Source organism: Mastigoproctus giganteus, chromosome 13 (assembly GCF_048544385.1).
Source record: "Mastigoproctus giganteus isolate SK-2022 chromosome 13, ASM4854438v1, whole genome shotgun sequence".
Lineage (NCBI taxonomy): Eukaryota > Metazoa > Arthropoda > Arachnida > Uropygi > Thelyphonidae > Mastigoproctus > Mastigoproctus giganteus.
Genome location: NC_143587.1, coordinates 69747621 through 69775216, shown reverse-complemented (window position 1 = coordinate 69775216; position 27596 = coordinate 69747621). Strand labels below are relative to the sequence as shown.

Sequence of the window (27596 nt, the reverse complement as noted above, 5' to 3'; positions counted from 1 at the left end):
CCATTGAAACCTTGCCTTTTGGTTTTTATTGAACCAATTTTGATACACCTGAGATACACTTGATATAAGTAAGGCTTTGAAAATCTCTGCTGGGGTTTTCAGAGTCGTATATGAAAAACCCCACAGGATTGCAGTTTCTAAAATACTTGTACTGGTCCCTCTGGCCGGACTCATCATTCCACGTTCAAAGTCACTTAAAGCTTTCGTCTTGGCCATTCTCGCAAGGAATTGCACACAAACAGCTTCTATACGTATCTGCCCACCTACTTTATATCTCATGGTACGAACACGTTATGCTGTTGCTGAATGTGCTCTCCATTTCACGAAAATGGTAAGTACACCTAATAAACCTTTTAATCTGTTGAAACGAAATGCGACATCTCTTTATAAGGAAAGTGTCCTGTTTTTTTTTTTTTTTTTGTCTGTAAACTGACGCAATTTGTTCATGTACTGCTGACCGATACTATATTAGCAGGAGTCAAAAATTTTGTTTGGAAAACTAAAACAAATCAAAATAATAAATAAAAACTTTTTATTTTAGTTCTAAAGGTGAAATTTAAGCATTGTATTAAGCTAAATCATTAACTACGTTGTTATTTGTCATTCAGTTCTCGAAGGCAATAATTTCTTTAATTTATTTACAGAATAAAAAAAATCTCTTAATTTTTTTCCAAAAAAATTATGCATAAAATATATAAATATAACAGATGTGGAGAGATTAATATATTTTCTTAAAACTGCATTTAAATATAGGACTCAAAATATTGAGAACTATTTTCTCTCAAGATTTGTATTAAAAGAACAGATATCCTTATTAATTTAATATACGTTTTCGAGTTTAGAAAAACAGAAAAGATTATTAGTCTTTTTCATTTTTTATAAATGATTACCTGAAAAGAGATCATGAAGAGCCTCATTGGATTTGTATCTGATCCTGTCGTTGCTGTTTTTGAGCCAAAGCTTTAGTTTTAGCTTAAGCTTTAGGCTAGCGCTAGTATATTTTGTCTGTAAATTGCGTGTATTCTATGGTCGGCTTTCCTGTTTAATAGGACTAAAAACTCCAATTATCTGCGTTAAAAACCGTGCAATCCTCGCTTGAGACCGACTTGTTTTGTCACAGGCTTTAACTTATCTTTTACTATCTATATGAACCTCACCCCTCTATGCATGAATCCTAAAATTAACATCTAACGTTTGGCACCTTCATTATACGCGGTCCTACCATTATTATCCGGACACCCCTCCATGGATGGGGAAACAGGTCCTATGCATGCAACACGTCACAGAACCTGCAATAAATATGCACACTGGGCTTCGAACAGACAATTGCAAAAGTGGGAATGCAAGATGAGACGTTCAACAGAATTACCTCAACAGTTCAACAGAATTGACCACCTCAACAAATGCTAGACGCCGATTAACATGGTGTAAGGAGCGCAAATCCTGGACTGTAGAGCAGTGGAAAGCAGTCCTATGGACAGGCGAGTCGAGGTTCGCACTCTACCAGTCTGATGGCCGTTCCTGAGTATGGCGAATGCCAGGGGAACAATGCCTTCCTGATTGTATCCTCCCAACAATGAAGTTTGGTGCAAGCAGTGTTGTGGTATGGAGCTCCTTTCATAGTTTGACTTGGGCACATTAGTCGTTATCGACAAAACCATGAATGCTGTGCAATACCAGGACAGCCTGGACAATTATGCACTTCCAACATTATGGCAATACTTCGGGAAGGCCCATAATGAATAACATACCTGTATCAGCAAGACAACGCGTCATGCCATACTGTTCGGGTCATAACAGAGTGGTCCAGCTCAGAGTCCTGATCTGAACCCTATCGAGCATCTTTGAGATGTATTGGATCGTCGGATACGTGCACGTCGAGATAGCCCAAAGAACCAGGCCGAACTGGTGGCTGCGTTAAAGGCCGAGTGGAGAAACATATCACCTGACATTTATAAAAAGCTGGTTGAAAGTATGCAGCGAAGATTGAAGGCCGTCAAAAGAGTAAAATGTTTCAGCGCAAAATATTAAATGACAGAATAAAAACTCTTTTTTTGTCTAAAGGCAGGAGTCCGGATATTAATGGTAGGGCAGTGTATATGGCACCTTATATTTGGCACCTCCATTATATAGATTGGCAAATATAATTTATAGCCTTAATCTTTCTGCTCTTTCAAATAAAAATCTGATTTTGATTGCAAAGGAAGGAATTCAGTCTGAAGGAAAAATTTAAAAAAAGAGTATGAAGTCATCGTCTTGGACAATCAACATGAAAGTGCCAGGAAGTTTTCGCCTGAATTTAACTATCCTGCATCTTACATAACACAGTCAAAGTATGGAGAAAGAGCCGTCTAGAAATATCAAAACTGTAGACTAGGTTATAGAAAGATATATGGTCGACTCGAATCAACACGATCATTCACAGAAACATGTTGTTGTTCGGAAAACCGTATAGCCAACTTCAGGGAAGTCAATGAAGCAAACTAAATGAATTGACTCGTTCTCCACTCGTTATAAGCGCATATACATGCGTTAAAAGAAGTGGATCCTGATTATAGAGTTTGGTTCTACTAATGGGTTTTGTCATATACGGAGCGAAATTGACACCAACAGATACGTATTTCTTTCTGTTGATAAAAGATTTCACGACCAGTTAGAGTAATCGATTACAATTCCAAATGTAGCAATATTGAATAATTATATATAATCATCACAATGACATTCAAGTATCATGTATTGCAACTCTACTATAACTATAATATAATTATACGGATAACAGGCACAAGACTGAAAGACCTAGGATACGGGATCGGCCGTTAAATATTAATGATCAAGTGTCATTAATGTGTCAAAATTAAGTGTAAGGAAATGGCATGACCACTAGCAGCATCATCAGAGTTGGCTAACTTCTCTACATATCTGGCACTGCAAAGTTTTCATCAACAATCTGTAATTTAAAATTTTAAATAAAAGATTCTAATAATCTTTCTTAGCAATAGTGGGCGAAACAGCTATATATACACGGGGTTTCTAAATTACATCAACAAAATTATGTGGTTAATTCAACGTAACAAAAACAAGTAAAATGTAGTTAAATATTTCCTCTATAATTTGAGGCGCCTCCGTAGCCAGGTGGGCAGGAGCAGCAGTGCGTAGCACACGCTCCTCCTGCTTGATTAGACCGGGGTTCGAGCCCGTGGCCACCAAATACGAAGGATGCAGAAAGGTCACTGGTGTGTAAAACTTAAGGACCAACACTATTTCTAAAGGTTACAACCACAAAATCTTTACTTAAGGTACTCTTTGCTGATGAGAGTAGATTCGGTCTCAGCAGCAATTCTGGACGTCAGCTAATCTGGCGAGAGGTTGGCACCCGGTATCACCCGCAAACATCACTGAAAGGGATCGATATGGCGGTCGAGGTGTTCTCGTCTGGGGAGGAGTTATCTTGGATGGACGTACACAACTCCAGATACTGGAAGGCGGTACTGTAACCGGTGCACGCTACTGTACTGAGGTAATCCTTCCCCACGTGCGTTTGTTCCGAGGTGCCATTGGCGCTGAGTTTGTGTTTATGGATGATTACGACACACCCATCGCACTGCAGGTGCTGATAGGCTTTTAGAAAGTGAGGACATTATCAACATTTTCTGTAACCAGAAAATGTTGAAAATGGCGCTGACAGAGGAATGGACCATGTTACAACAAGAACTTATCAATACCATTGTTCTATGGACAGGCGGTGCAAAGCCTGCATCGACATTAGGGGTGGTCATGTCTCCTACTGAGGAGCACCTCTTCCCTTTGTTCCACTTTGGCAGTGATGCATCTGTATCATGGCAGCCAGTGCTGTTGCCATTTTTCAATAAAGTCCCTCTGTACCGTTTTGTTTCCGTTGTTGTGTCGGTGTTGTTTCCTTCATCATTTCTGTATCTCACAAGGTTCCTTTGGTATGCTTTTCCCATATCCAGGCCACTCCCATGAGAAGCTACAGGTCTGAAAACCTGACTGGTCCTTAAATTTTGCACATCAGTGTATTAACGAAAGTGGGCTGTGAGCAACCGACAACATATGCCGTTTCCGATATGGAAGCACCCGACGCACGAGCTCCCACAATTATGCTCTTTTGAAACTCTGTGATATCTTTACTACGTCTCCATAACTGCTACTTTATCACGTTGAATTACACGACCAGATGCAAATTACCACTGCCCCCAACGTGGGAAACTGTTCGGTTTTTTATACTGCAAGCTATGCGGCATAGTCCATTACGGATGGGGTAGTCGTAATTCAGTGGTCACTGTGTATGTATATATATATGCATTTGTCTATTTTATTTATGAGAGGAATACTAAAATGAATGAAGGAGAAATTTTCACTGTTGTAAATGACTCCAAAACTACGGGCGGCAATTTCAATTAAGGGAGAAGAGGTTTTGGCTGGATTGTAGGAAGTTTCTTTGAGCCAGCGTGTTGTTGGTGATTAAAACGAGCTACCCCGCTGGTAGTCGAGACTGACAGCTTGGAGAAATTCAAAGGTCAATTATATAGTTTGGCTTAGGAAACAATGATGGATACAAAGAAAGTAAAGAAAACTAACAAAAGTATTTAGTGTATTTTCATAAAATGAAATATCAAGTCAAACAAGACATCCTTTCTTTTAAATAAATTCAAATCATCCATTAAAAACTAACTTTCAAAAGAAGAGATTCGACACTTCGACACCATATTGGACAGACCTCAGTTCTTTGGATCCCAAGTACCAGATCCGCTAATCAGTGCAATTGAATGGAGAGTGGCCGTTTTCACGCGAAAATGAATGCCGCAACTTTTTATACAACTGCTTTTGCGATTCTTGTCACCTCATCCGTGAAGAGCTAGGCGTGGAGAGAGAGAAATCTAAAGTGAAGACAATCATATAAAGCGTATTTTTATTCAAACTGGGCGCAACGATTTTGACTCGGTGTAAATTGGAAATCTTTTCTAATATAAGAAAAAAATGAGGGGCGATAAAAGAAATTTCTTTCTCTCCCCTTATTGTTTTATTTTCGTTCTCCTGGGTTTGCCCTGAGTGAAATTGGTTGTGTCCAGTTTGGATGAAAAGTCGTTTTCTATTATTGTCTTCGATTTACGTCTTTCCTAGCTCTTCAATGATGAGGTGATACGAATTGCCGAAATAACTGTACGGAGAGCGGCATTCATATAATAGTTAACAATCATCTTGCCATAGTCTGGTTTTAATTGTGTTTCTGTATTAATTAGTGGGTCTCTCATACTTGCGGTATATCCAGTATAGTGTTTGGTTATGTGAGTTTCAAAGCAATAGCACTTCGTTTCTCCAATTACAGTATTCTTATGAAGAGAACGGCTGAAAGAAATATCATTTTGTTAACGAAAATGGTGTGAAATTAACTAGAAATTCAGCACAAAGCAAGTCTGGATAAGTTACCACAACGTTGACCATGATCATGTTGAACAGGTTCTTTAAAGCCTTTTATGTGTATTTCTGTAACCATGTAAAATATAACAACCAGCTTGGATTTTGTTGCTTATATATTTGTTGAGAAAGCCAACACCCAGAACATTCAGTGCACTGAACTACTGCTTTTTTTATAGGTTTTTGGTAACTGAATATTAAGTCGATTAACAACATCCCAAATTGGATTCAGAAACATTGTCTGTAAAAAGTAATAGTTATTTATTTTAAAGTAATTAGTATGCTGAATGTTCTGATATAGGGTTTCTCAACGTTACTGGGCCAATAAACTAATATTGCTTTAAAAACTTTTGGACGTATCATTTTAATTGCTAATTCCAATGTCATGCCTTTAATTATCTTGACTGATATTCTGATTTAAAATTCTCCTGAGTTTTGGTTCATGCTGTATGAACTATTTTTAGATGAAAATACAGAAAATAAAAAATTTAATTAATGTACCTTTATTGGCTACTCAGATTAAATCTATCTATTTATCTATTTTTCTGCGATAATGCAGGAACAAACTATTACTTATTCATTATCATTATATTACCTGTACGATATTTCTCAACGTGAAACTAATAAAATAAAACCAAATGTAATGTATAATGAATTTGAGTATTTAAAACAATCACAAATAATTATTAATTCATCCGCTTGATATATATATATTTTTTATAATTATAGCCGCATTGTGCGCCAGAGAACAATACGGGAGAAATTCAGGTAAGATATTTTTTAAATGGTAAAATAAAAGAAGTGTTATTAAAAATTAATGATGTTTGACCATTAATCAAATGAACGTTCCTTTTCATTTGTTTTTCATGTATAGGATTAAATTCGACGTTGATTAATTATTATGTATGAATTTTACACTACAAGTTTAATTAATTTATTTGTTTATTCCTTGAGGCTTTTTCATTCATTCGTTTACTTTTTCTTTCTTATATCCTTTCCAAGTGTCGTGACCTTTCGCAGAGAATACTGTGCGTTACTGCTTAGAGCCAAGTTGTAGTTTTATTTCATTTCAATGCTATATTATTCATCAAATAATTTTAATGTCTGCAAAGATAATTAATACAGAATGTACTTAATATGATGCCCGAGTTTCAGGCCTTTTGTGCGTAGTCGAACAAATATAATGAGCGATTAGAACGGAGGTGGTTCAAAAAAGATTTGTATTCACCCAGAAGTAGGTTGTTTTGTAATAGAAAGATGAAATCTCTATAGCAACCACACAAATTTTGGTTTCTATCTGACAATTCATTTTTTTCTTTGCAGCGCTGAAAAGTGAAATGTCACAATGAATAAAATGGAATACAAATCAGTGATTCGTTTCCTGTTTCTGCAAGGGAAAACACCCAATATTATCCACGAAGAAATGGTTGCTGTTTATGGAGAAGACTGCCCAGGTTACAGTGTTGTTGTTGCACATTGATATAAACAATTCAGCCTCAATGCATGATGAAGAAATTCCAGGACGCCCAGCAACTGCTGTAACAGAAGAGAGCGTTGCAAAAATTGAGGTATTAATCCTTGTAGATCGCAATATATTAGCGTGACGATCTACAAGCAACTAGCTGCAGAGCTACAAATTAGTGTGAAGTCTGTGGAGAACATTATCTATCAACAGCTGCATAAGAGTAAAGTGCCTGCTAGATGGGTTCCCAGACTTCTGACCTCTTACCAGAAGAAGGAAAGGGCACAATGTGCAGATGAAATGTCGATGTGCCAGAAAAAAACTGAAATATTTCCGGACCTGCTAATTCCCCCCCGACTTGCGCTATAGAATTTCTTGCTGCTGAGTTGTGATTTGAAGGACAGTCAGAGGACTTCTACTGGCCTGCGGAAGTGTATTGAGAGGTGTCAAAAATGTGCCAATTTGTTTGGTGATTACGCTGAAAAAGTATAATGCGTGGCGTTTGTTTCAACCTTCTATCACTACTTCTGGGTGAATACAAATCTTTTTTGAACCCCCCTCGTATATATTCTGGATTTGCATCTAATCTGTGGTTAGTTTTCTTGTTAAAGGATGAAAACTAGGGTTCGAGCAGGTGGAAGAAGCCATGCAGCCATCACTAATAGTCGGCTTCCCAAAAATAGCATGAAAAAAAAAGTTCTTATTGTCCCGATGGCAAGTTCTTCTCAACTTTCATTAGCGATGGTAACAGAATCCAGTCGTCTTTTCCACACGGCCAGAGAACAGAGATGCTGGCCAATACTATATCTGCTGTACGATTATGATAAATGCGTTTTCTTGACATTATTATAGCCGAAGGCCAAGTAACTCAATATAGAAATGTAGCTGGGAAGACAGCGTGAAACACCGTTTTATGGAATATCAAGTACTACTTTAATGATAGTACCAGACGTTCATTCTTGTTCTAGTGAGTTTACCTACCTAGTACCCAAGCCCATAAACTCTAGACGACTGACTAAATCATTGTTTCTGTGTAGCGTATCCGTTCAGATAATACCCTGTTGCTACTAAAACACTTCTGCATCAAATGATAGCTTAAAATCTGCGGAATGTGGTATTGAACCAGCTATTTGAATATTGTAAATTATACTCCAACAGACAACCACTGGCCAAATAAAAAAGTTAGTTAGTGTACGCAGTGCATTACATTTCCGGCACATGCATCCGATTTTTTTTTTCTTAAATTAAATTGCGTATTTTCTTTTTCTGTGATTAATAAAAGCGAGATGTCATTATCTTGTTAACAATTAATTACTAATTAATTAACTAATATTATATAAAAGTAATTTCTTTCACTTCAGTGCGCATACTTAACAATCTAATAATGCAATACTTAACAATCTCCACGTTTTAATATTTTATAATCAATAGCGCAAGAAATGCGACATGTATTTCTGGTTCCGTGATTCATTAAATTATATTTTCAATGATTTCACAATGTAGTTTACTTATTTATTCCGGGATTTTAATATTAATTGAAATATAATTCGTTTAACGTTTCTCTGCGATTAATACAATAAGCAAATACAATAGTAATAATTCTTGATTTTTTTATTGAGTAGGATGATGAAAAAAAAAAAAAAAAACGAGCAAAAAGCAACGAATTTTATCCGCAAACTGGGAAAATTTGGTTTCTGCGCATCTGTCATGTTGCTAAAACTTATTCCTCCAATTAGCACTCGGCAAAAAGAAAAGAAATAATACTAACTGGATTTCTACTGGTCCGATTTTTGATGAAATATGGGATGACATGACAAATATTTTTAAAAGAAACAAGTATAAAATTCCATGAAATTCATTCACTGGGAGTTGAGTTATTACATGCGGACGGACGGACGTGGTGAAGACGAATGGCGCTTTATGCGTATATGCTAACGTGTCTTAAAAATCAAGGATTCTTTTGGAACGCTATGAAAAATTATAATTCAACAGAAATTAGAACGGTAGCTTTACATCCACAACCTGAAGCAAGGTGGCGTACAACTCCAAAAGATACTGACGAGGTCACCCTCAGAAAAGACAACCAGTGCCAGTGTGGAAGAAAATTAGCCGGGAGCTTAATGGAGCCTATTTAGAGGACTTAAGGAAGCGCTGATTTATATAAAACAAAGAAACGCATTCATAATAATCTTCAAGAGGAGGCATTCGACAATTTAAAAGTTATATTTTCGGTTTTTGCGAGGGTTATTTTAAGTATCCTATGAAGCTAAGCGATTTAATAGTGTAAAACTGAAAGAAATCACTCTTGTTATTAAACGAAATATGTGCATTGTACAGTATGTTAATGCACCCACCTTGTGTCCCCGTTTCCGTATTAAAAATGACAGTAAAAAATTACAAGTGATGGAAATAAATCCAGACCAGATTCTTCAGATAGCGAAGGAACAGGACCAAGTGTAGTACCGAAACCATGATGTCAAAAAATGTTTGTTTTAGTTTGTTAATATAGTCTTCTGGTGTGCTGACCACATATTGTAAAGATTTTGTGCACGGCTTTGGTACTGTGTACCCGAGAACAGTATAGGAGAAATTCAAGTAAGACGTTGCGTAGAAAACATGCTTTATATATTATGAAATTCTACATAACATAATATAAAGCTTTTTTAAGCAAAAAAAAGGGCTATGACCTGTCGATTATTATAGGTTGATTGATTGGCATAGACAACTGCAGTAAATTTTTACAATTCTATAAACTGTCAAGATATGTTCAAAGCTAACAATAATTTATATTAATAGAGCGCATTAATTGCAATATTATATTTTATTTATAGCTTCAGGTGTCTTACGGTACCAAGGCAGCCATATTGTACGTCCCAGTCCTCCCAGCGCGACCTCTGGTGACAGCTAAGGAAAACAATGGCTTAAAACATCATTTTGTTAATTGCTCATTATTACCTGAAAGAAGGTAACTAGCTTTTTTAATATTATGTCATATTTATTATTTATTATTATGTAATATTTTTAATCGTATGTCAAACAAAATGGAAAGTGCACCATAAAATTTCATCTTTATAGTTCCAACCGCGATTAAATGTGATCTTAATTTAAATCCCTTTGGTTGTAGATATCAACAAGTATACTAACAGTTCAGTTAATCCCATACATATGGGATTAACGAGAGTCACATGCCACGAAAACAAAGTACACTTGTATAAATATGTAACTCTCATGAATTATTCAAGAAATATGCGTTCCGAAGGATTAATACACACTGGCCAAAATCATGGAGACATTTGTATTAAAACAGTCACAAGACAGAAGAAATGCAAATAAATGCAAAAAATTATGACGTGGGATGATATCGTGTTACCTCGTTGAGTATAAAGACTGCACAGGCTATTCGATTGCAGTAATCTGGAGCCAGAGTGGGGAAAACCAGTGATCTTTCAGACTTTAAAAAATGTCTTATCGTGGGTGCACGCTTTGTAGGAGCAACGATTCAAGAAATCAAAGATATAACTGGTTTCTCGAATGCATCCCTCTCAAAAGTTTTTAATGACAGGAAAGCAAGAGGTTCTTCCACGTCTCAAAGGTGTGGCAGAAAAACAGTGCTTCAAGAGCAAAACCCTCGTGCTCTAAGGAGGACTTTACGGAAAAATAAGACATCGTGCAGCAAATAACATCTGAATTCAACCAAGCCCAGAACCACCCTATTTCAACCTGTACCATGCGCAGGAAATTGAAGAAACTGAATATTGGCAGTTGCCTGCCTATTCGGAAGCCACTTGTTTCAGAGAAAAACCGAAAAGTCCGCTTGCAGTGGTACTGAGAACGTCAATTTTCTGTTATTTGGATCAAAATTATGTGAAAGGTTAATGTATGTAACGCCCGCCCACCCACCTTGCTGATAGGCTGTTATATGATAGTGACAGTGAAGGGGTATTTTGTGATAATGAATAAATGGATTTTTAAATTTATTCGGTAATAAAATATATTTCGGGCCATTTTCACATCAGTAAATTTATGACTTTTTTTATGGAAAAATCGATCAATGAGAATACCATTGATTTCACCTCGCTAATTTTGTTTTTATTTTGCTTCAATTTGCCTCTTTCTCGCACGGTCAAATGCGAGAATATATTAATGAAAAGACAAATTCCTGTTGTTCCTGTCCCTCAATCTCTGGACTTAACACTGTGTTATACCAGGATGTGTCTTCTTTCTGTGGCCTTTGTAAAGGAAATGTTTAGGCTTTTAGAATTAGTTGTGTGTGTGATCTAAGACTAGCATGCATTATTATAATTTAAAATTTTCGTAGCATTTTGTTTCCTTTAATTGCTGTTTAGTGTGGACCATCATAATGACGCCAGACCTTTAGCGAGTTGCAGCACCCCTGACTGGAAGCCAGCCATAGTATGTCCCATCATTGCCTCCGATGAGCAGAAACAACGCCCACTTGAAGTCAGTCTGTGGAACTACGATGTACGTTATCCCAAAAAGTCCGTGGGACCAGTTGCTGTATTTGTTGGAGGTAAGTGTAATATATTGTACGCGCAATATTAATTATTCTAATATTATAACTAATGCAGCTTCTAAGCTATTCTTTAATATGTTCGATAATATATACAAACTACAGTAATAGAATTTTCTTTATGGGAATGCCTCTAATAAGTACCTTAAGCAACAAAGAGCAACTGGATATTGTGTTTCTCGACATTAAGGCGGCCTTTGACAATCTGTCCACCCATGCATTATGTACCATACTGTGCAACTATTTCAAAATCTCTGGCAACATCTTAGTTCTCCTTAGGAAACTCCTTCAGTCCAGGATCCTATGGATCAGAAATCAAAACCATAATCACCACATTCTCTGCTCCAGAGGGCTCCCCCAAGGGGGCGTTCTCTCTGCCGCCCTCTTCGCCGCATCTTTAGAACCCTTCCTATCAAACCGTACTAATTTTACCACCTACGCAGATGATATTAAGTTCTTCGTCATCACAAAATGCCCCCAGTCTCTCCAGTCTATTACTGTGAGCTCCAACCGACAGCTACATGAACTGGAAAACTACCTTCATGCGATTGGGCTCTCCATTAATAAAGAGAAAACTGCACAACTCTCTATCACTAAGAAGAAAAATACCAACGAGGTGGACATCATTATTGCGAATTCTCCAGTTAAAAAAGTCACCCAACATAAAGATTTGGGTATCATCTGGGACAAAGACCTCACCTTCTTGCCTCACTTTAATGCCACTCGAACGAAAACATATTCGGCTTTATGGGCAGTAAAACAAGAGATCTCCAACTTCCATAACCCGGACCTTATCATCAAATACATTCTTCGTTGTATTTTCCCAATTCCATTATATGCCTCGACTATATGGTCCTCAGCACCCTCATCATACCAAGCCAGGTTCCTCTCCCTGGAATTCTGGATCTTGAAATGGCTAAATAGGGTTGCTGGGCTAACACCTACAATCTCAAAATCTGTTCTGGTCACCAATCTTAATACGCTTCCTTGGAGGTATCACATCATCTCTAGGAACCTTCTTACCCTCTCTCAGCTTCTATCCGGAAAACTGAAGTCACCCGATATTTGGGATATCATCGCCAGACCGTCCGACAGTAGAAGATGCCAGTCCAACACCTCCCCATACAGGTCGAAGCTGCGTAGCATGTCCTCCTTGGACAACATGTTTCCACACAACTCCTTCCAAATATTTAACAGATTAGCCATAGACGCTGAGAAACTTTGCAAGGACAGAACCTACAGATCTTCCATTCTTGCAGACATGTATGCCTTAGTCAAGCTCTAGGTGGACTCTCTGTGATACCGCAATATCCACGCTTCGATGTATCCGGATGCACTTTTATTTGTTGTAACTTTATGTTTTTGTACTTGTTGTAACTTTATGTTTTTGTACTTGTTGTAACTTTATGTTTTTGTATTTCTTATAACTTTATGTTTTTGTATCTGCACCAGTGGCTGTTTAAGGCCGTATATTGTATCTGGCTCTGTATGCAATGCATATGTCTGTATTTTATGTTTTTTCTCTGTATATAACTCATGTCCTCTAGCTGCATAGCTGTAAAAGGACAGTTCTTCGGAAATAAATTGATATTAATAATAATAATAATAATTTCGATTACACAGTCTATCAGCGATAAATTCACGGAAAGTGGCTCAACTGATATTACTGACCTCTTTCTAATAGTGTCTCTGCCGAAGGGAAAGACAAAATAATATACGGTAAGACGTAAGTTGCAAAGACTATGAAATTATTGATAAAATTCTAAGCTGGAATCTTCATTAATTTAAAATATATATAAGCTTGAACTTTAAAAAAAAAAGTTACTGAAGATTAACGTCAGGTGAAATAAGATTTGTGAGAAAAACAAGGAACTTTATCACAGACTCCTCATAATAGAACCAATGATAAAGAAAATAATGGGTCACAGGTAAAAATGGAAATCAGACTAACTGATTTCCATCCAAATTGTAATCAGATTAACTGGTTCCAATGTGAAACCGGAATAAGCCATTATCCGCCTAAAACTTGATAAGCAATGTTAATAATAAATAAATAGAAATCTTGAGGCAGAGTTACAAAAGGATCCTATTGCTCTATTAGAAGAGACTCTGGAGTTACAGCAGATGGTAATTATATAGCGTGCAAGTATATAGGATGCTTCTATATTACACTGATAAAATTATAAGGATAATTCTACGTACTAAAACCAGCAAGAAAAGTTGATGCGATGTATCCGAGTCTGAACAGTTACGATGCTGTGGCTGTTTCAATTTCAAAACATCACACACCAATTTTGTGTATGATACTGATGGTGTAATAAAAGCAATAATTCAGTCACTGTAGAAGTACACGATGTACCGCTAAACGGGTGAGAATTAACCGTATTTCTTTAAGAAATTAAAGACAGATTTCAAGCCGCGTAGACCTCTACGCGGTTTGAAATGCGTAGATTTTCATTATTCTCCAAGTAGATGATAACGGCACTAATTATAATTCCTGCTACCACAGTTGGTTACGATGGCTATCCTTCCAGAACCGAAGTAGCTAGTCTCAGGTGAGGATTACACTGTTCCTTACCACCCAACCAGAAACTCGAGCTTTCATCGAACAAAACAGACAAACCGACCATTGAATAAAGAAAGTCACAGACATTATACACTGATGCTTCATAGCCGGTACTCCTTTGGTAAAAAATAAATAAAATAACAAATAATTTTTAAAACAAAAACGGAAAATGCATCCTAAACCGGGAAAAATGGAAAAATTTCCCATGGTCGAAGAAGCGTTTTCAAAGTTAAATTAGGCCGGCTTTTCCCATTTTTTTTTTTTTTTTTTTAACACGAACATGGCAAATTATATATCCCATCAAAAAAAATTGCGTGACTGACCAATCACCAGGAAATTCACTGGCAAGGTTCTCGTTCCTTACTACGAAGAGGCTCAGCAACAGAACAATATCGACTTTTTTTAATGTTAAGCATCACACCGACATTTTACTGGCTTTTGACGACAGTCGTTAACCCTAGTGTGCCAGTAATCGCAAACCAACAACGAACACCACATAAACAACGGGTTGGCATTAATCTCTATATGGCTGAAACAGCTGCAGTGACTGAGGACTACTGCCAGCAGTTCTCGATAAAGCGCTATTTTAGTAAGCTGCGCACGCGACTAGATGATGTTGAAAATCGAAGTGCTTTACTTCGCAATTTTCAGTCTAGTCATGATAGCCACCATAGAAAATTAGCTCACATTGGGGATTCAGAAAGTAACTAACTGCGAAAGGTGTAAAAATCAGTGATTGTAAACATGAGATTTCACTGAATACAAGACGCAGTAAAAGACGGTACAGAGGCAATCCAAGGCAATCTACTCCAGACCAAAAACAAACAGGATGTATACGAATGAGAAACAAAGATTCGACAAAAAAAAAATTATTTTGATACTATGTATCATCTTCGGTCAAAAATGTTATTGCTCTAGTGGCATATTTTATCTACTTTTCTAAATATTTATATAATCCCTCTTTAAACTTATATAAGCTCTCCGGCTCTACAAAACTAAACGTTTGCACTTCCCAAACTGAAGTCTCTTCCTGTAAGAATCTTTCTATCCGCTGCTAATCTTTTTAACCTCATTTGTACCCTTTCCAGAAAGCCGATATCCATCCTGAAATAAGACTTCTAGACGTGTATGCAGTATTCAGTTGCTTTCTCACAAATGAAATGAAAATAACTGTGACTATTAGAAATAAAATTCAATCCTTTCATTTCTAAATTATTCAAATAATTATGCGAGTAAATGCAGTATACTATCTATAAAATGTTTTCACCAAAAAGTTGATATAGGACCCTAAAGTGTTTCCAAGAGAGCTGCATGCTACGAATTTTGACCGAAAAGGTGCAGCCCACAAGCGTTTGACAACAAAAACAAATGCACACCGTCGATTGGCATGGCGCAAAGTAATCAATGTAAATCAGCCCTGTAAAGTGACATGCTCTGTCAATATGGTGAATGCGTTTGGATACACTCGCGCGAAGAATGCCAGGAGAACGTTTTCTGCCAATGTTATTCCAACTGTAAGTCAGGAGAAGGAAGAGGAGAAATCACGATCTGAAGGCGTTTCTCATAGTATGGACTATGTCCATTGGTTGCAGTGCATGAAACCATAAATATTGAGTCATCTTACGCTAATTTTCTGGGAAATTCTGTGTGCCCTACATTGTAGCACACAGAATTGTGAAAGCTATCCTTTAACGCCTCCAAAATGCTCCATGCCACAAACCAAACTTGTGAATGTGTGATTCATTGGAATATTGCAGCGGCCACATGAGAAGATTGCATTCTGCGTTCCACTTCATCTCAGGCATGCTCATTTAGGCATTTTCGAATGAACTGTAACGCGTAATTAGGGGGAAAAACCAAGCCAGCTCCCTTCGTTAGTGGAATTTAAAAATACTTTAGAAGGAATGGAGAGCAACACTCTAGTTCTCTACCAGAAATTAGTAGAAAGTCTTCCACAAAGTACTAAGGTAGCCGTTGCGGCCAAAGTAAACCAACATGCTATTAATTTCTTTCAAAAAATAAATGTTTTGTGCAGAACTAAAAGTACTCTATGACTTTTGGTAAGATAGTGCACATATGTCTAAAAATTGATTTGTACATAATTGATATAGTGTACACTTGTATATGTTGATTTATAGGACTATATGAGTATGTTTAAATCAAAATGGAATTAATTAAAAACTCGTGCCTCTGTGTACCTGCAGATACCTAAAAGTCGAAATTCCAACAAATACAGTAATATGTGTATTTTCGCATTTACCTTGTAACAATTCTCAGAAAATTTACCTTTCCATCGATCTTTTGTTATGATTAATTTTCCAAACATTCTAGCATTTTGAAAACCACGAAAAAACATGAGAAAATTAAATTTCCCTCCATTGCACTGATTACCCTTTGACCGCTCATGTAATTTCCTTAGTGCTGCCGTTTGCCGTTCTTACGATAATCGATTATTCTCGTAACCATCTATTTCCTTCATGAGCATAAAATTTTCAGAATTCAGAGAGCACCCATTTGTAATTTCTTGGGGGAATGTTGAAGTGAAAACTCGTAAAACTGGGCTGAAACTAGTTATTAATAAATAGTTTCAGCCCAATTAAGTAGACATTACTTCAGATGGCTGAATGGTATTGCCCATAGAACAGAAACAATCCATTGAATCAAAGAAATACTTGTACAACATGTACGATATGTTGCATAACTGAAAAGAATAAGGTCTTGGGATTTTAGTTCTAAAGAGCTTTTGAGTGCGAATGTTTTGTCCGTTTTTTTCATAAAAATTATCTGATCCGAAGGTTGCTTCTCTTATTAAATTTGTTAGCAATTTAATTACTCTAATTAATTACTTAATTCTTCTATGATGTGAGATCTATACGAAAGAGCACAGCCTTGAATTAACATTGTGTTATTGATTATACTCGTGTTGCGTGAAATTTAAATGCGTTTTTAATTAAGATAACGCTTTTAACAACAAATATACTAAAGACACAAAATAAAAGGATAAGACACAACTAAAAATATTAACAATTAAAAATAACCGAACGTTTCCACCATCTGTGATAACTTCTATCTGTATTTCTATAGGTACTGATATCTACATCCCTACAGAAATATCTCTATTTCTATAGGCATATAGCAGAAACTGGCAGTTTGTGAAAAATGGATCACTGATAAATCCAACTACCCTCTTTTCGATAGAGTTCGTTACAAAGCCAGAGGACATAGTCGAGGAACTAGAAGTCAGAAAGCCATCTACCACTACCGTTTACAGAAAGTACCTCCTAGGGTGAAATAGGAAACCCAGTTTGTTTGTTTTTTGTTGTTGTTTGTATTTTTTATGGAGAGAAAGCAATATTTGTGAAATGCTTATGCCAAGAGAGATTAGAGGCTAGGGTGATTTCAAAAGAAAAATAAATATGCGATCTTGTCTGCAAATCTGAATGTTATCGAAAACGAGCACGAGAGCAACAAACTGTTTTTTACAAGACATAAGACAAGAGTGAGTCTTAGAAGGAATGAGATCGCATTTAAGGCATTGGTGGTGAATATTTGAGACGCTGAAGTTTGTGCGCAGCCAGGTTTTCCATTTTGGAACGCAGAATGTGGTGTGTTATCACTAGCAAAAGTACGGATAAGATTTGCAGTCAGTAAGAAGGTCATTAATGCACACGAGGAAAAGAGAGAGGGAAAAAATCGAACCTTGAAGAACACTAGAATTATAAGAGAGCGAGTATTAGTTAGCATTAGAAGACAATGAGCATTGGTTAGCAGTGGAAAAGAATGCGCATTAGAAATAGCATTTAACTTATTTTATACCTTAATTTAATTTTGTTAAATTAAATTTTGTTAAATTAAATTAAGGTCACCCGTAAATTATTACATAAACCTGTATTTGTGTCTGTAAATTGCGTGTGTTCTCTGGTTGATTTTCCTGTTTTGCTGGACGAAAAAACCCCAGGGGGGAAAACCTTGCTATCTACGCCTGAGACCGACTAACTCAGCCACGGAGTGAAAAAAAGCCCATTAAAGTTCCTCGCGTCATCGACGGGATTCGAATCCGGGCCTTTTCAACCCGGTGTGGGAAGGATGGTAACAATACCACTGTGCTACCGCGCATACAAAGATAGACGGTAAGACGCTATATATTTGGATACAAGCCAATTGCGATATGCTGTTCTTATCATGAATTGATTGAATAGCCTTATTGAATTGATTAGAAAATGAAGGCTTAGATCAAGTATGAGATTTCATGATGGCATGAGGAATAAAGGGTTTCATCCAAATAAGAATAATTTCATTCATGTGATTTGAGTTACAACGGGACCGGAATCTTTAAAACTTCTGTCCATGGAAAAGAGGAATCGAAATCCAGCGGATCATCCCATTTTGCCTTACTATAAAACCAGACAACACGAACGAAACTGAGAATGGCTATGGGAAAAAAAGCTCAATTGGAGGAGAGACCATCTCCAATTTGTGATCTGAGGCACATAGAGGATGGTTTTTAAATTCGTACTTTGAGTTGTTATTGAGGAAATGTTTAAGGTTGTTGGGTGTATGGTTAAGACTGTCTGGAGCTCTAGTGGGTAATGTACAAGTTGTGTAAGATTAATATCAGTATTAATAGTCGCAAATGATCCAAGAAGCTTATATATAGCCAAAAAAAAAAAAAAAAACAGCCAACACTTTCCATATCATTTATCCATCCCTTCTAACAGTTTGTCTAGTCTTGCTTTGAATTTATTCAAACTACCCACTTCCACAACACCAGATGGGAATTTGTTCCAAAAATCGACCATCCACTGTTTGAAGATAAATTTCCGCACGTCCCTCCTGTAACCATCTTTTCTCAATTAGAATTTATGCGTGTGTGGGAAGTGTGTAGTCTGAAGAGGAGGGAGAACTCCATCAGCATTGAGCTTACTCAATCCATTAAACTTAAACACCTCAATTTTGAACTCCTTTCATGTGTCTAGTCTCCAGGCGCTGCAGTTTGCAGAATTGATGACTTTCCTGGTAAGTATGAGGCCTCCAGACCTGAACACAGTACTCATTAACTTATACAGCGGAATAATCACCTCCTTATCCTCGCCAGTAAAGTTTCTTTGTATCATTGACAAAACCCCATCAACTGTCCTGGCAGCCTCTCTACATTTCTCAAAGAACTTCATACCTTATCATTAGTAGTTGCAAAAGCCTTAGCGTCTCTGGCCATCTGGGTCTGCACAACGAAAATTTAAGCCAGCTGGAGTTGTGAACATTAAAATCACACCAAGTAAAATTACTTCACTGTGAGGAAAGTCAGTCTGCGCGGTTAGCACAGTGGTATCGTCCCCGTGCACCCCACAACGGTTGGAAAAGGCCCGGGTTCGAATCCCGTCGATGACGCGAGGAACTTTAATGGGGTTTTTTCGTCCAGCAAAACATGCAAATCGACTATACAATTTACAAACACAAATACCGGTTAATGTATTCAATTACGGGCAACCCTAAAATAATAATTTGATTTATTTATTATTTTTTTTTGTTAGGAAAGTTAGATTGGAGAAAGTCGAGTTTCAAAGAAAGGAAGAAAGATTATTTTTTACCGAGAGAATAATTAGGGCAACTAAGACGAGTAGTGATTGAGAAAACCGATAACTGACAGTCTGTAAGAAAAAAACAAGTGGAATTTGACAGATTGAAGGTGGAAACGGGCATTATTGAGATTGAAACTGAGACTATGTGTATTTTTGAAATTAATTATAAAGGTTTTGGGAGGTTTGGTTGTTTTCACAGGTAAGTTTTTCTATTGCTACTCCTGTCTCCTGTCTAAGAAGACAAGGAAGTGTGCATACACTGCCTCCTCAGAATACTTAATTATTTGATAGATGGATGTTTTGAGAGTAATGAAAAGCCTAAATGTTTAGACCATTTTCCTCAAATTATCGCTACACTTGAGTGTTTTTATTATATGCAGTCATTTCAGCAATGATGCATAGGAAACTTGATCTCTTCCTGCAAAAAATGAAAAATTAACTTTCTAAATATATTTTTGGAACCTTTTTTATGTATACTCTTAACTTTGGCTCAATAGATATATCTAAATACAGCATTATATTTTCCATTTTCAAGAGATCTCTGTCAACTCTGTTTTTGTATTGGAGTAGAAGAGCGAAATACAGGCATTAAACAACATAGAGCTTGGTGATGAATTATATAGAGGGTACGTTCAACTAAATTTGTCTATTTAACTACACCAAGTTAATCAAAATTATTAGCCAGCAGGGAGCATTTACTGCTAATCAAATAGGGCTATCAAGTCCAGCCTTCAATTTCACGTCCAGTCATTTATCCTCACAAGGAATCCTACCGCGGTATATTTCTCCCAAGACAGTACTCCGCCTCCACTAATTTTCTTAGTCTCGTGCTTTCTATTAACTATGTACTACACTGGAGGTGACAGATTACACTTTTGAGAATATTTTCTAAATACATCTCATTCTAATCTCCACAGAGTCAGTTCCCCATGATCCGCAGTGGTACATAATAGACAAGCGAAATGGGATACGACACTCGCAAGCTCCACCCACTGAAAGAAAGAAAAGAAATCATGGACCAATGTTCAGAAGAAAGAGTTTAAAAGAAAGTTATGATGTACCGCCACCTCTTCCATCAAGAGGAAAACCTGATATTTGCTACACTGAAACAGCCACTATGGTAAGTTTATGAATGATTTTTATTTGATTCCTATATATTATTAATGTAGAAAACATGGTCTGATTTCAATAACTTAAGCTTCGGCTGTTCACAGTTAAAAATAAAAAAACGATACTTTACATTCTTATGCATACCACTTGAAATTTATTACGTTCAATTTTCCGATTTTATTTGCTTATTCTTAAATACGTGACAATATCTGCAATTATAATAGTCCTAGTTACTCAAATTATTGCTCTCTTCGATTACATTTTCTCTGCCACCGGAAAAGTGCATTTTAGCTGAAGCATTTAACAATTCACTATAGCTAGATAATGGAGTATGCATTACGCCGGCCCTCGTGGATAGCATAGTTGGTAGGATCACCATCCGCCCCACACCGAGTGGAAAAGACCTGCGTTCGAGTTCCGTCGACGACGTGAGGAATCTTTATGGGCATTTTTAACAACTTGGCCGAGTTAATTGCTGTAATACGAGGGTAGCATGGTTTTCTTTTTTTTTTTTTTCTCCCGGAAACTCGGGTTTTCGTCCAGTAAACAGAAATTCGACCTCAGAACACACACAATTTACAGACAGTATACAAAGAGCAATATGGCCTTAGTCGCTGATGCTTCTAAAATCCTATTACAATAACAACATTACCCCGATACTACTACAGGATCTGCCTCCTTGTAGTTGATATCGTCCCAAAATTTATTTGGATCAATTTCCAGCCTGTCTTAGAATTTGAGAGTGTGATCCAGGAAGAATCTTTTTAGCCCATCCATGTTTTTTACGACAGGTATTCGCGAAAAATATTCTTCGAAGATCTTGCGTACTACGAAGGGGCAGGTATGGATCAATAGATCCTCGCATGCCCCTTATAGTATGCAGAATCTGTTGACTGCCTTCCTGACACTTTAGATCTCGAACTAATCCCCTTATGTCTAGAAATGAGTTGAAAGAGAACCATAATTAATCTCATTAATATACTACAAATTGAGATTCTACGGCATATTTGTATGATTTTTCATACAATATAAAGTAAAATAAACACGTGTAAGTTCTTTAATTCAAACATTTAAGTTTTAATATTTTAATAGACAAATCTACATAACATCAAATGGTGTACGTAAAAAGTTGGGATATTCCTCTAAACTAACCTTGTTCGGCAATTTGTAATATATCATCGCTCGCTATATTGCAAATATCAGCTTGGACAGACTGTGCTCCAAAGTCAATCCATGCTGCGCAAGACATTGAACAATTTCCTCTTAACATTTTCTATATACGTACAATATAATACATGCTATACAGCAAATTAGACTTTGTAGACCTCGTAGGCAACGAAGTGCCATCTGGTAGCAAAATATGTTTTTTTATTTAATAAATCGCTCCTACATCGTCTGAAATATGTAAATTCCAAATATTACGCAAGTCTGTTGAGTGGTTGCTTCTATAGGCGTGTGCTGCGCTCTCGTAGTGGCTATTAAATTCGCCCCCCCCCGCCCGTCTCTTCCATCAATCTCGAAATCCCTTCTAAATACGGTAAATGCGACTAAATTATGAAATATTCTGTTCTTAATCCTACCGCTTCATAAATATTAACGAGTTGCCTCCTTGATGTCTATTAGTTGCTTTCACAATGTCTGTTCGCTAATGAGAAGTATAATCTGATAAAACCCGTACTTGGCAATATTACTTGTGCATTAACTCGAGGAACCTTAATGGATGTGTTCTGGTGCTATGAACCGGTTAGAAAGAAATTCTTTATAGATCACTTTCTTCCCTCTATTGAGGGAAGAAAGTGATCGCAAGAAATTAAAATGCGGCTTAAGACCACTCACATTTTACCATCCACATATGCGTGAAATGATCACAGATACTGTATGTAGCGTGGGCAGATGCAGTCCGAGAAAGCTAGTGGTCTTATGAAATTGTTCATTGATATTAAAATTTCCAGAATTAAACAGGGTGTTGCAAAATTTTTGCCAGAGGGAAATTTCATAATCTTATTATTTAAAACTATTTGTAGGAAAATGTAATGGCATCCGTGATATATCAAACGAGAAACCACATTGATAGAGCACAGCAATTCAAATTTTGTATAAACGGATGCAACTGCTTGGTAACAATAATTATAATAAGAGGGATAATCAGTAAGTTAGTTGCAAAGTAAGGACTGAAAAGAAGTATCATCCCCTATAAAGTATGGACAATCAACCACCCCAAAGATAACGTAAAACAGAATGCAGAAAAATCAACAAAGAAAACTTAAAATAAAATTATCAAAATTGTTTCTTAATATGCGAAATGAAAACTGTAAGATTCTCATACAACATAAAGTAAACTTTTTTATTTCAAATATTTTCATTTAACTAACATTATTCTGATTTTTGCGCAGAATGATGCTAATAGTTATGAAGTATATACAATTTTAGTATTGAATTACTGAAAAGAAAAGCTGGTCCCACTCCAGCTAGTAAGAACAGGAATTTTTTACATCAATGAAAACTTAACTTAAATACAAAGTAGTTTTTATAAGTGCACTGATATACAGCAGTTTTATCTTATAGTATAATATATTGAAAAAGAAAGTCTGGTCTGAGACAATTCAAGTTGTTCTTATATATTTCACGTGTTTTATTACTGTAGGCAAATGGAAACAGTCACCGCCGGCCATCGGTGTCTTCAGTAATAACTCAAAGCTCACAAACTCCTCTTGCCCAAGGATGTCACGGCACATTCTGTATAATACTGTAATGGAACTGTTCTACAAGAATGCAAAAGGTATTTAACAATTCATTACTGTCTGTGTTGTCATTATTATTAAAATGATATGAGATATAAAATAATAAATAAATTGCGGCCATCGTCAATCCACTACAGAATGGAGGCCTCATCAATAAGTCCTGTTGAGGGAATGGACCATAATCTGCCACCTTGGTCCAGTACTGTTTGGAGTCGACCTTATTTTGCAACCAGGAACTTAAACTCCCGTCTACCCAAAGAGTGTGCGTTACTGCACTGCCGCTCCTGACCACTCCGTTACAGAGGCCGTGATATGAGATATATTTATTAAAAAATGTTATAAAAACGTTATAAAAGTTATATTATTTATACACTGTGAATAGACGTGTGTCATTGTTATGCCGTATGGTTTACTTAAGTTAGGGGTATACAAGTTCAAGTGAATTCATAAAGATAGTAAGATGAAGTTTTTCTTTTGTGAAATCGGTATTTTAATAAATATTTAAACATTGCTTTTACAAAACGAAAAACTAAAAAGTATTGGTTATATTTATGGATTATATTGAAATTCACCAAATCCGTATCATAAAAGATCAGTAAAGGTTGAAGTAGATAATTATTCGGCTATATATTCCATTTGGAGTTTTACACGCAGTTTAAATTATTTTAAGACACTTATAATATTATGTTGAATGAAATACCGATAGTATTTAATAAAAATTTATTACTTACTAATTTTTAATAATGATACGGACCCTGTGATGTTGTTGCCTTTTGGGAGGTAATCTGTAAGGATGATCTTAGAGTCCCAGAAAACTGACACAGCTATTTTGGGGGGAGGAAGTTAGTGAAGATTAATGTTTCCATTGTTTGCTCTACAGAAACCTCCTGAGAAAGTTAAAAGGAGCTATCCAGTTGAAGAGACGAGAGAAGCTATCGACAGGTGTCCTAGCCGACAGTGCTTTTGCTCACAAGGCTGCTCTCACAGTGGACTTTGCAGTCGGGTATGGCTTTTAAAATTTCCAGGACCCACCTTATTCTCGTGATCTCTTACCTTCAGACTTCTTCCTCTTCCCTAAAATGAAGAAACCGTTACGGAGCCGCAGAATTCAGACTGACTAAGAAGTAATTAAGTAAATGGGTGCCTGGTATTTTGCTCAAAGTAAGTAGTCTATTGAAGAGACCCGAAAGAGTTTATCCGCTAATGGTTAGCTCTAGACGGTAGCAACGTAGATAAGGACGACATTTCCAGTCAAGTTTCAAATCCCTAACTCAAATATTTGTAGGTGAGGGTAAATACTTATTGACTACCCCCTCCCTCGTATGAGGTTCCAAGACATGCAGTGATTATTTGCCCGTAGTCCACAGAGATCCACGAGGAATTTCGCTTATCAGTTAAAATATACGCCTTAAATATGCACGTTTCATCGCGAATGGAGAATGTAAGGTTTCACAGACACGTTTCAGGCAAAATTATCTTTCAATTGTCTGAGAAGACGAATAAGGTTTCGTATATCTAAAAATTCCAAATTTATAAGAGAATAAATAAAGAACAACGAACGTCTGTCAACGTTCCTACGTGTTAGCCAACCTTAGGGCTTCTCTAAAAGAGGAAAAAAATAATTTAATTTAACAACAAATTTTAAAGGTAATTGGTATTGACATTGTACGTTGATGAAACACTTCTACTAGCATCTTCTGCACACTAAACTGTAAAATAAACCTTAGTAATTTGATCATGTTATGTAAGCAAGTTCTGTAGATCTGTAGCTTTTTAATTTTCATAACGCATGTACAGTATATTTTCTTATGACAACTAAGGGTCATAAATATTGCATATTCATTTCAGATTGTATGAATCGGAGATAGAAATGCCATCTGCTTCCAAGTTTGTCATCTGCTTCCAACCAGGGCTGCTGCAACGTGTCACCTTTCTTCCTTCCTTCTGTCGTCATCCGTTTAGTTACTATTGTATATAGCTTTATCCTCACAACGTGAAATCGTGGCCTTGACTCAGCTAGATGAATAATTGGTGCTGCCGGGAATAGAAAACTTAACTGTTGTTATTACTGACTGCAAAAAGGTTTTCGTTGTTTATATATATAAATATATATCTACGTGTCGATATAATATACATACGGGAAGCCAAATGGACGCATCTGTAAGCCTTCACTTTGACGTTTGATCTGTTACAAAACTCTCCTAGATGCTGTTGGCATTTTAAGTGATAGTAGAATTTTTTATCAAGACGTTTGTTACTGATATCTTAAATTTCTGAAGCACTTTTCACGCACCATGATAACAGTGGTGGTGGTGGGTATAGGAAATGACAAATAGAAAAAACGGTGATGATAGTAACTACAAAATAGTGTACAAAAAATTATATGAAGTGTAAGATGCCTTGTAAATATTTGTAAAATTCATAGCACAAGTTATCAAAGCCATTGTCACTAAAGTATCCTAGAATCTTTCCATGTACTGGCGTACAGTAAGTGTTCATCATGTACCCTCTACCTCAATATTAGTTTAATAGTAGACGACAATGGCACTTGGAAAGCTGAGATTAAATATAAAAGAAAACTAGTAAGAAACGAATTATAGCAAATCACGAGGCTGAAGATGATGTCTTTTTTTTTTTTTTTTTTAAAGCGATCTTTTCAAGAAAAATAAACATTCACTGCAGAACGTTTCACGATGTTCGTACGCTAATCATATTTATGTTTCGTACTGCCTCATATTTTAAAAACAATATTAATTTATCTCATGCAATTAAAGCTAGAAGGAATTTTACAGGCTGAAGTAATCCCCCCCTTATATTTAGTGTATGCCTCATTTTTGATAACGTTTATGTAGTAATTGCTATCATTTTGAAATGTTCTCCATCTGTGTACTCTTAAATACATTATCAATCAAAAAAAAAATACAATTTCTACTATTTATGGTTTTCATAAAACGACACGACATTTTCAAATCTATTTATCTTTTTAATATATAAAGTTTTGTTTGGTTTGAAGTTTAAAAGAGCTAGGATCATGATGATATAAATTACGTGTATATTATATATTTGATTTTCTTAACAAAAAAAAACACAGTTTCAGGGAGGAAAGAAGTGCATTCCTCTTTTGAGATCGGCAACCTCGTCCACGGTACGAAAGAAGTAATAAAAGTTCCTCCTGTCTCGATAGGATTCGAACTCTTCCCCACAGGATAGAGATCGTAACCATTATGCAACTTTTATTCATATCTACTCCTGAAAACAATGTTCTAGGTGGGAAATCGAAACCTAGTACAGTGTGGATGATTTAATGAGAAAATTTTATATTGATTCGATGATGCCTTATCACGTAAAGGCTCAAATTTGAATAATATTTACCGAAACGAAAAGCTATAGTTGAACCTAATAGCACCTTCCTTTATTAGTACATTTTATAAAAGTAATCTTCCAGTTCCAACTGAAATTTACGATAAATTTTATACTCTTTTCGATATTTTAATGAACATGATACAATTATTGTATCACCCTAATCATTTTAAATATGGAATCGTCGAGTTAAGTGGACAGGGAAGGCTATAGCTCCAATAGTGATGGGGACCCATAGACTAAATCGAAAGTAGGTCCTACTGAGGCATAATAATCATCTCATTTAGTTCCAAATATTATGAGAACCCTTTAAATTTTACAATTGAATCTGCCGCTGGATTAAAGTCAGCGGCAAATTCAATTGTAAATTCAATTTTATTTCAACACCGGTTGAAATAACCTTGAAAACAATTGAAAGCAATTGAAAACAACGAAATCAGAACAGGAATCTTAACTTACTTGGCCGTTTCCAAATAATTTCATTGCATACTTAATTTTCACAGTCTTGATTTCAGACATCCATTCAAAATGGTAGCAATTATAGGAATCTTTAAAAAAACAGCTCGTTAATGTATAAAGTATTCAATTTTAAATCTGATTATTCTCCCTTCTATTCCATGAAAGGTCTAAAGAATCGTAGTGATTTTCTTTTTGTTTTCAACTGTATTCAAAAATGTGGTGCAGAAAGAAACGAAAATATGAAAAACAGTTTACCAAAACAACAGAATAATAAAATTTAAATACTTGTCATATCTTGCGTATTCAAGCAGAACATATGAATTTGATACGTCATCGGTAAACTACCAGGCCA

At 36.2% G+C, this 27596-nt stretch overlaps 1 protein-coding gene across 1 annotated transcript in view; it reads left to right on the top strand.

Moving 5' to 3' along the window:
• Positions 1–25546, top strand: part of LOC150076147 (protein piccolo-like) — a 39578-nt gene extending 14032 nt beyond the window's left edge. Inside the window, exons 4-9 of the mRNA XM_090387268.1 lie at positions 6166–6204; positions 9730–9863; positions 11245–11429; positions 20492–20694; positions 23329–23463; positions 25274–25546. Of these exons, the coding sequence (XP_090243394.1) occupies positions 6166–6204; positions 9730–9863; positions 11245–11429; positions 20492–20694; positions 23329–23436 (669 nt within the window). The 3' untranslated portion in view covers positions 23437–23463; positions 25274–25546. The remainder of the gene's footprint in view (positions 1–6165; positions 6205–9729; positions 9864–11244; positions 11430–20491; positions 20695–23328; positions 23464–25273) is intronic.
• The last annotated feature ends 2050 nt before the right edge of the window (positions 25547–27596 follow it).